Source organism: Conger conger, chromosome 10, assembly GCF_963514075.1.
Source record: "Conger conger chromosome 10, fConCon1.1, whole genome shotgun sequence".
Classification (NCBI taxonomy): Eukaryota; Metazoa; Chordata; class Actinopteri; order Anguilliformes; family Congridae; genus Conger; species Conger conger.
This window is the reverse complement of record NC_083769.1, coordinates 51,370,867-51,381,587: the sequence shown is the minus strand read 5'-3', so window position 1 is coordinate 51,381,587 and position 10,721 is coordinate 51,370,867. Positions and strand designations below refer to the sequence as shown.

The 10,721-nt window shown below is 49.1% G+C and overlaps 1 protein-coding gene across 1 annotated transcript in view; it reads left to right on the top strand.

Moving 5' to 3' along the window:
* Positions 1 to 499: 499 nt before the first annotated feature.
* tasorb (transcription activation suppressor b) overlaps positions 500 to 10,721 on the top strand; it is a 25,108-nt gene continuing 14,886 nt past the window's right edge. The window contains exons 1-8 of the mRNA XM_061259172.1: positions 500 to 910; positions 7,320 to 7,465; positions 7,640 to 7,732; positions 8,281 to 8,353; positions 8,901 to 8,992; positions 9,190 to 9,324; positions 9,435 to 9,568; positions 10,350 to 10,381. Coding sequence (XP_061115156.1) covers positions 613 to 910; positions 7,320 to 7,465; positions 7,640 to 7,732; positions 8,281 to 8,353; positions 8,901 to 8,992; positions 9,190 to 9,324; positions 9,435 to 9,568; positions 10,350 to 10,381 — 1,003 coding nt within the window. The 5' untranslated portion in view covers positions 500 to 612. The remainder of the gene's footprint in view (positions 911 to 7,319; positions 7,466 to 7,639; positions 7,733 to 8,280; positions 8,354 to 8,900; positions 8,993 to 9,189; positions 9,325 to 9,434; positions 9,569 to 10,349; positions 10,382 to 10,721) is intronic.

The window sequence follows — 10,721 nt, the reverse complement described above, 5'->3', positions numbered from 1 at the left end:
CTTCATCTAGTGTCTTCCCATGTGCCAATGTGTTGAGTTTGTGTGTTATTAGAACAATACAGGAATACTTTGTGGACCAATGGGGACAGTCATCACTGCAGAGTCACTCTCACTCGCACGCGTAGCAAAGGAGCCAGACTCAGCGAACACACCCATTCCAGCTTCCCTCCCACGCAATCTGCGGCTCCAAACTGGAGGCATCCGAGAACTTGACTTCCTTGGTTTCAGAGCACTGGTTTTTAGGGCCACTGTTAATTATTCGTAATTATATATACATGGAAAATTTTAATAAAGAGGGACAGCCCTGTGGAGTAGAAACGCTGCGGAATGCTTCGCTTCAAAGGACAAAGTTATTGATTTCCTGTTTATCAACGTGTATGTTGGTGCCAAAGCAAATATATGAAAGTAACTGTCACAACCCCTGCGACATTCAACAGGGCTTATAGCTGCAATACGCATAGCGCCCTGCTGGCGGCACTGTCCGCGCTGTATACAGCAGCTCAGTGCTGTTTTCGGCAGAGGAAGGAGTGTTGGAGCAGCATGGCGTGCTGAGACATACCGCAAAAACTCCCGGAGATGCCAATTCCGTTTAACGTCTGAAAAAGAACAACAATGGCCGATATCTTCTGCGATAAGGAAAGAATGACAAGAGAGCGATACGCGAACACCGTTCGGGAAGTTTTGGCGGAAAGTTATGACATACTGCGGCACTCAATTTCCGCGCTTCCAGCACTGCAAGATGGCGAGGAGGCTGAACACAGAGGACTGGCGCCAGAACGAGAAGCTGCGGAACGGCGAAAGGTCGGCCTGATGGAGCCGTCGCCCTGCGCTTCTCACTCGGCTCAGAGACCACGAGAAGACGCGCTTCTGAGAAATTTCCAGATTCCACGGAAGAACAAAGAACAGAAAGGTTGTTGTATTTTACTTCTCTCCTCAAAAAACGTACTGCCCGTTCACAGGTCATCTTCTGCTTGTTTTTGACAAAACGACCGTATCTTAGTTGAAGTTAAGAGAAACGTTCTTTCCGTTGTTCATTCAACTGCGAATGGAGGTTTACTGAACTCGTACGAAAGATAAACTCGTCTACTCTTAGACCCCTCTGTTCCGCTAACACAGCCGTGCCGGAACGTTACAGGTAACTTCATAATAGAGAAACGCAAGAAATCCTAATCTTAGTCCCTTCAAAACATTCCGTTTAACTTTTTTTTTTTTATTATTCGTTTTTCTGAAAACACCAGACCTGAAGACGATCTTAACAAAATTAACAAAAATACATCCACATCACATACATCCAAATACATCCACATCACGTGTAGCTACTCTTTCCCATGTGCTCTCAAACTGTGGAGTGTTGTAAATCATTTTTACATAATTAAATAAATCATGACTACGCACCTCATCTGTGTTGACCCCAGCCTGCTGTCCAAGCCAGCTCTGAAGAGGATCTCAGAGCTGGAATATGTGGCAAAGTACATACACCTGATATGAATATTAATACACCTGAGGGTTTCCCTGTGACCAGGTGTGACTGTGTCACTGAAGACCCTGGTGTTATACCCCGGAGGTTACAGGCTTGATACCTAGCACTGCTGCTGTTCCCCCCAAATCATCTCAGTAAATATTGAGCATGATAAAATGCACTCGTAATGTACATGTCAGATATGCACGTGTCCCTGGAGGGCTGGTGCTATGCACTGACTAATATCTGTAGCAGTGCTTTCTTTATTCTGTTTAAGGGAAATGCGGAGTGTTCCTCTAACTGACCTTGGTAAATGTCCAAGAGTAAGGAGTCAGAGGAAGTTCACACTTCCTGTGGAGGGGGGAGGAGAGGAATGCAGAAGGGGCCGTCACACACCCAGTACGGGCTTCTACTGAGGGCTCTGCTTGGGTTTTTGCTGCTGCTGAAGACAACGAGCATCGTGCCAAACTGCTGGGTGTGTTGGAAGCCACGGCGGGGTATGAATCCATGATGGACCCTGATGGATGTTTTTGTGATTGTGACCAGAAGCGGATTCCCTGATTGTGTGCTGAAGTGCTGTGTGACCCAGTGCAGCCCAGCTGAACAGAACCACATGACCCAGTGCTGCCCAGCTGAACAGAACCACATGACCCAGTGCTGCCCAGCTGAACAGAACCACATGACCCAGTGCTGCCCAGCTGAACAGAACCACATGACCCAGTGGTGTAGTTTCAGCCCAATATTGGAGGGGGTGCTGCCTGTGAGCCTGTATTTGACCCACAGACTATTAAAAAACAAAATGGACTGACTGGGCCTGGGCTCTGGAAAGTGCTCTGAAACCAAGGAAGTCAAGTTCTCGGATGCCTCCAGTTTGGAGCCGCAGATTGCGTGGGAGGGAAGCTGGAATGGGTGTGTTCGCTGAGTCTGGCTCCTTTGCTAAGCGTGCGAGTGAGAGTGACTCTGCAGTGATGACTGTCCCCATTGGTCCACAAAGTATTCCTGTATTGTTCTAATAACACACAAACTCAACACATTGGCACATGGGAAGACACTAGATGAAGAAGAAACACTGATTGACTACATTTTCCTGTGGGGGAAACATTTTTTTTTCTGTTTTTCCCATGTTGTTACTGTTAAATTACACTAAAGCTGGTGGCTGAAATGCCCATACTGGAGCCAGCCACAGTGATGCTGCTGAGCCATGCCTCGAACAGACAGGATGTGAGCATGAAAACAGGAACTCCGGTTTTGCCCACACAGCTCTGGGTGCAGGAGCCCGATACACAGAGGCTTTGATCTGCATATGAGCACCGTTGACAGTTTCTGTTCTGGTGAGGTGCAGTAATTGAAGCTCTTTCTGAGCAAGATTTGTCTACATATCCATTGTTCTGTGTGTTGATTGTGATTCAGTGACTGGATCACAATATTCTGCAGTGGGCAGGAAATGAAGAGCAGCACAGCGGGCAGGAAATGGCTGGCACAGTTTTGTTCATTAATTTTGGCTCCAGTGGGGGGCGCTCTTCCCTCCATTTCGTGGTGAACTGAACCTCCGTCGGGGTTATTTATTCTGCACTCAGCTAGGCCCAGCTGTGACGGCTGGTGCCCACTCTCTAGCGCCCCATAGCTTCCTGGAGTGCACAGGCGAGTGCACGCTGGTCTGAAATGCCTTAGCCAATCGCTGTGTCTCCCTAAACCCCGTCTGGTCTGCACGCACATTACACACCGCTGTTGCAGCTGGTTCAGCTATACTGCAATCTCCCAGCTGCCCAGAGGAGGCGCTGTTACGTGCTGACGCTGGGAAGCTCTCCTTCCGTGCGGTGGCCAGACAAGTCGTATAAAATCTGGGGGAACAAGGCTAAAATGGGAAAGCCATCTCGCTGCTGGCAAGATATTTAAATCACCTAAACTACATGTCTGTGGATCATGGGAGAAAACTGGAGTACCCAGAGGAACCCCACACAGACACGGGGAGAATATGCCAGGATTAACCCCACACAGACACGGGGAGAACATGCCAGGAGGAACCCCACACAGACACGCGGAGAACATGCCAGGATTAACCCCACACAGACACGGGGAGAACATGCCAGGAGGAACCCCACACAGACACGGGGAGAACATGCCAGGAGGAACCCCACACAGACACGGGGAGAACATGCCAGGAGGAACCCCACACAGACACGGGGAGAACATGCCAGGAGGAACCCCACACAGACATGGGGAGAACATGCCAGGAGGAACCCCACACAGACACGGGGAGAACATGCAGGCTCCACAGAAAGGCCCCAGCTGGATTCAAACTTAGGAACATCTCGCTGTGAGGTCACTGCTGACCACTGCACCACTGATTATTTTATGCTGCTTTCCATGCTGGATAGCAAGCTTTGAGTTCAAGTGACCTATTGGTAATAACCATTTTACATTTTAGTCATTTGGCAGACATTTTTAATCCAATGCGACTTACAAGTGCATGTGAACTGGCCCCTAGACGGTGATGTTGCATCCCTTGATGACAAGGACAAGTGCACCTCTTGGATTTATATGCAAGCTGAAACAGAAGTTGCCGCACCACTAACTTCTATGATGTGACATACAGAAGTGAAACCAATCTTTTTCGGGGGAATTTTTGAAGGGTGCAAAGTCTACATCAACAGAACCACACATCTGTGTGAAAAGGATGTTGATTGGAACGGAATATTGACAAATCTTTGATCAACATACTGTACACTGGGACAGGATGTCCATCCATCCATCCATTATCTGAACCCACTTATCCTGAACAAGGTCGCAGGGGGGCTGGAGCCTATCCCAGCATACATTGGGCGAAAGGCAGGACTACACCCTGGACAGGTCGCCAGTCCATCGCAGGGCACACACACCATTCACTCACACACTCATACCTATGGGCAATTTTAGACTCTCCAATCAGCCTAACCTGCATGTCTTTGGACTGTGGGACGAAACCAGAGTACCCGGAGGAAACCCACGCAGACACGGGGAGAACATGCAAACTCCACACAGAGAGGCCCTGGCCGACGGGGATTCGAACCCAGGACCTCCTTGCTGTGAGGCGGCAGTGCTACCCACTGCACCATCCGTGCCGCCCTGGGACAGGATGTTCTTCATTTATTTACTAGTTTCCACATCAATGTCAATATGCTAATGAGCCCATGTACATCTGTTGTCCCTAACCTGCATGTCTTTGGGAGGAAACCCACGCAGACATGGGGAGAACATGCAACCCTGAAATGGCTGGCACAGTTTTGTTCATTAATTTTGGCTCCAGTGGGGGGCGCTCTTCCCTCCATTTCGTGGTGAACTGAACCTCCGTCGGGGTTATTTATTCTGCACTCAGCTAGGCCCAGCTGTGACGGCTGGTGCCCACTCTCTAGCACCCCATAGCTTCCTGGAGTGCACAGGCGAGTGCACGCTGGTCTGAAATGCCTTAGCCAATCGCTGTGTCTCCCTAAACCCCGTCTGGTCTGCACGCACATTACACACCGCTGTTGCAGCTGGTTCAGCTATACTGCAATCTCCCAGCTGCCCAGAGGAGGCGCTGTTACGTGCTGACGCTGGGAAGCTCTCCTTCCGTGCGGTGGCCAGACAAGTCGTATAAAATCTGGGGGAACAAGGCTAAAATGGGAAAGCCATCTCGCTGCTGGCAAGATATTTAAATCACCTAAACTACATGTCTGTGGATCATGGGAGAAAACTGGAGTACCCAGAGGAACCCCACACAGACACGGGGAGAATATGCCAGGATTAACCCCACACAGACACGGGGAGAACATGCCAGGAGGAACCCCACACAGACACGCGGAGAACATGCCAGGATTAACCCCACACAGACACGGGGAGAACATGCCAGGAGGAACCCCACACAGACACGGGGAGAACATGCCAGGAGGAACCCCACACAGACACGGGGAGAACATGCCAGGAGGAACCCCACACAGACATGGGGAGAACATGCCAGGAGGAACCCCACACAGACACGGGGAGAACATGCAGGCTCCACAGAAAGGCCCCAGCTGGATTCAAACTTAGGAACATCTCGCTGTGAGGTCACTGCTGACCACTGCACCACTGATTATTTTATGCTGCTTTCCATGCTGGATAGCAAGCTTTGAGTTCAAGTGACCTATTGGTAATAACCATTTTACATTTTAGTCATTTGGCAGACATTTTTAATCCAATGCGACTTACAAGTGCATGTGAACTGGCCCCTAGACGGTGATGTTGCATCCCTTGATGACAAGGACAAGTGCACCTCTTGGATTTATATGCAAGCTGAAACAGAAGTTGCCGCACCACTAACTTCTATGATGTGACATACAGAAGTGAAACCAATCTTTTTCGGGGGAATTTTTGAAGGGTGCAAAGTCTACATCAACAGAACCACACATCTGTGTGAAAAGGATGTTGATTGGAACGGAATATTGACAAATCTTTGATCAACATACTGTACACTGGGACAGGATGTCCATCCATCCATCCATTATCTGAACCCACTTATCCTGAACAAGGTCGCAGGGGGGCTGGAGCCTATCCCAGCATACATTGGGCGAAAGGCAGGACTACACCCTGGACAGGTCGCCAGTCCATCGCAGGGCACACACACCATTCACTCACACACTCATACCTATGGGCAATTTTAGACTCTCCAATCAGCCTAACCTGCATGTCTTTGGACTGTGGGACGAAACCAGAGTACCCGGAGGAAACCCACGCAGACACGGGGAGAACATGCAAACTCCACACAGAGAGGCCCTGGCCGACGGGGATTCGAACCCAGGACCTCCTTGCTGTGAGGCGGCAGTGCTACCCACTGCACCATCCGTGCCGCCCTGGGACAGGATGTTCTTCATTTATTTACTAGTTTCCACATCAATGTCAATATGCTAATGAGCCCATGTACATCTGTTGTCCCTAACCTGCATGTCTTTGGGAGGAAACCCACGCAGACATGGGGAGAACATGCAACCCTGACTCCACACATAAAGGCCCGGGTGGGGCTCAAACTCATAACCTTCTCGCTGTGAGGCAACAGTGCTACCCACTGCGCCACCGTGATGCCCACCGAGTCTTGTTTTCCAGAAAGTAGATGTGTATTGTGTGAAAATGCAGAACTGTTACAATTTAATATATTTTTTGGAACATATACTTTTAAGATTTGACTACATTGAGGAAAAGGTGAATTTAGCCAGTGAAGCCCGTTGGGTCTATAGTGGCCATGCTGATGAAGCTCGTTGGGTCTATAGGGCCATGCTGATGAAGCTCGTTGGGTCTATAGGGCCATGCTGATGAAGCTCGTTGGGTCTATAGTGGCCATGCTGATGAAGCTCGTTGGGTCTATAGGGCCATGCTGATGAAGCTCGTTGGGTCTATAGTGGCCGTGCTGATGAAGCTCGTCGGGTCTATAGTGGCCGTGCTGATGAAGCTTGTTGGGTCTATAACGGAAATGAAGGCCGTGCTGATGCAGTGGAGGTGGTCTGGATGCTGAGGTGGTCCCACGCTAGGTGATGACTACATGCTGGCTACTGGCACACACTGACCCCCTCAGTGGCATCAGGCTGGCACGCCTGGAGCATGGGCATCGGGGCGGGGCTGTACCTGTCTGCACATGCCCAGTAGTCTGCCTGAGAGTACCTGTCCTTTACCTGTATGATGTGGTTCAGGTGAGGTCGTCCAGGTTGAGCTCGGTGTGTTGGGGGGGGGGGGGGGGTTTGGGGTACCCCTCATTGCCGTGGCTGCGGGTGGAAGTTGAGAGCTTGAGATCTGGGGTATTGGCTTCATTTTGGGGGTGCATGGTATAGGCTGGGAGGTCTGCTTCGGGGTGCTAATCCAGACTGTGCTCCAGCTCTGTTCCAGTACCTGGCTCCAGAGTCCCGTGAGTTTGAGGACATCATGAGGATCCTTAACACCTCCTACCTGGAACCTGCATCCGTGGGAACCTTCGCCTACACCAAGGCCCGGCTGGTCCACAGCGAGCTCCTGGACAAAGGCGTGAGCGTCACTCCTCCCCGTAGCCCGTTCACAGACACTGGGATTCTGAATGGACAGTGCTCTGAGAAGCCGATAAAGACTTAAAGACGATAAAAAGTCATGGGTATTTGTGTCGGAAATGGTATTGTGGTTGTGGATGGACTCATCTTGCGTTTCTGTGGTTTCATGCGCCAGTTCTGTGAGAAGCGGAGAGAGCTGAAGACGGAGGGCCGGACAGACTGCCAGCTTCAGGAGTCATACCGCTTCCTGCTAACGGACGGATCGAAGGTGGGTCTGTGCCTCTCCACCGCCGCATGGAGGAGTAACTCATCCCGCTGTAAGGATGAGTAGCCCTGTGGAGCTCGCCATTACTGATGGCACTCTGGACGGCTCGCCTTATGGAGCTCGGCTCCTGATGCGCTACGATGCCAGGCAAGCTTGGGCTGGGCTGCCACATGGTAACTGGGGACAAACTGAATCCAACATCAAGACTGGACCTGCAATTACGATCAGCACTTTAAACTGAAGAATTAAGAGAAATTTATTTCTCCATCAGGTTCAATTTAAATGATGAATGCATTTTGCGTTTGTGTTGCTCTTTGATGAAGGTGTGGCTCTTTGATGAAGGGGTTGCTCTTTGATGAAGGGGTTGCTCTTTGATGAAGGGGTTGCTCCTTGATGAAGGTGTTGCTCCTTGATGAATGCGTTGAACTGACGGATTAGGTAAGGGTGTACTGGGACATGGTCTGGCAGCCCCGCCCTTATTCGTAAATTATGTCATGGAGGCTGTTGCATTTAGCTTTTCCTAATCCTGCACTGTGATTGGTCCATTTCAGCTGCCTGACATCTGTGACAAGGGCCTGCATGTGGGTCACAGCCGGGTGGAGAGGCTGGGAAACCCCGCCCTTGGTGAGCAACTCTGCCCTCCCATTGGCTCTCGCCAAGAACATCACCATGTCAACCTGAAAGTGTCACTCAGATGTTCTGACACAAAGCACTGAAGGGAAAGAAAAAAACATTACATTATGTGTTATTACATTATTAAATTACGTGTTATTACATTATAACATTACATGTTATTACAGTATTAGGCTACATTATGTGTTATTACATTACGTGTTATTGCATTATTACATTACATGTTCTTTAGCTGACACTTTTACCCAAAGGGACTTACAGGCCATTAGACAAAGCAAGGGACAATCACCCCTGGAGCACTGCAGGGTTAATGGCCTTGCTCAAGGGCCTTGAATCACCAACTTCTGGGTCCCAGTCAGGTACATTAACCACTATGACACAGGCTGCCCACAATGTTTGAAGCAAAGCTAGAATAAATACCCTACAAATTAGAGTAATTGTATGAAGTTGTATGAAATTGACTCAACTGTATAATTTTGTATAATAACTGTATAATCTGTATAAAGAATAAAGTGTCTATAAATGTCCTGTGTTCCAGGTGTTTGTCTGTCCAGGTACTCTGACCTGCTGCAGATCAATCCCTTTGATGTTGGGGCTTCAGGGGAGGTCATCATATTTAAAGTCATCAAGGTGAGTGCTGCCTTTCAGTGTGACACCTGTCTATGACGGAATTTACTCACTGTACACACACACCTGTCACATACTACACCTGTATAGCAAGCAAGCTGACCAGCATATCTTTAAACATATTGCAGTGGTAGTTAGATTGTCTTGGTTATGGCCACAGTTGGTTTACGGTATCGGTTAATGTTGTTGTTTCTCCCCAGGGAAAGGTGAAGGACATATTTCAGAAAAAATCCAAGAGGCCTCCGGATCCCACTCCTGGGTTCGACTGCCACGTGTCCAAGAAGGCCTCCTCTGTGACGTCTCTGCTGTCATACCGAGCCTTCGAGATCACGCAGGTGCGGAGCTAGACTGCGCTCTCTGCAGACGGACAAGTAGTTGCCCATGCTGATCTGAGGGTTCTGTTTGTCGTGTCTGTGTGTCTGTGTGTCTGTTTGTCTGTCTACAGCAATACTTCTACGAGTACAACTTCGACGTCATCAGGCCGGTGCCTCGGCATGTGTGTCCATACGCCGTCGTGTCCTTCCTGTTCAAAGGCCGTCAGGTGGCGCCAACCCCCCCAAAACCGGCTGCCCCACTCAGGTACGGGATGACCCCAGGGAACCTGTACTGTGTTTCTGAGAACTGAGTGTGTACTGAGGCTTTTTACAGTGTGTTACTGTAGTACTGAGTGTGTACTGAGGCTTTTTACAGTGTGTTACTGTAGTACTGAGTGTGTACTGAGGCTTTTTACAGTGTGTTACTGTAGTACTGAGTGTCAGGCTGTTCACTGTGTTACTGTAGTACTTAGTGTCAGGCTGTTCACTGTGTGTTACTGTATTATTGAGTGTCAAGCCGTTTACTGTGTGTTACTGTAGTACTTAGTGTCAGGCTGTTCACTGTGTGTTACTGTATTATTGAGTGTCAGGCTGTTCACTGTGTGTTACTGTAGAGTGTCAGGCTGTTCACTGTGTGTTACTGTAGTACTTAGTGTCAGGCTGTTCACTGTGTGTTACTGTAGTACTTAGTGTCAGGCTGTTCACTGTGTGTTACTGTATTATTGAGTGTCAGGCTGTTCACTGTGTGTTACTGTAGAGTGTCAGGCTTTTTACAGTGTGTTACTGTAGTACTGAGTGTGTACTGGGGCTTTTTACAGTGTTTTACTGTAGTACTGAGTGTCAGGCTGTTCACTGTGTTACTGTAGTACTGAGTGTCAGGCTGTTCACTGTGTGTTACTGTAGAGTGTCAGGCTGTTCACTGTGTGTTACTGTAGAGTGTCAGGCTGTTCACTGTGTGTTACTGTAGTACTTAGTGTCAGGCTGTTCACTGTGTGTTACTGTAGAGTGTCAGGCTGTTCACTGTGTGTTACTGCAACTCCTTTCAGGTTCATCAGTCGCAGCTCTGAAGCCAGTGCAGGTGAGGATCCTTCAAGTCTCCTGTGACAGTGTGCGATTACCTGGTGTTTTTGAATGAGATGTGATGCTATTGGCTGGTGCGATGGTGTTTGATTAGCTGGTGTGATGTGTTTGATTGGCTGGTGTGATGGTGTTTGATTGGCTGGTTTGATGGTGTGTGTGATTGGCTGGTTTGATAGTGTGTGATGGTGTTTGATTGGCTGGTGTGATGTGTTTGATTGGCTGGTGTGATGGTGTTTGATTGGCTGGTTTGATGGTGTGTGATGGTGTTTGATTGGCTGGTGTGATGGTGTTTGATTGGCTGGTTTGATGGTGTGTGATGGTGTTTGATTGGCTGGTGT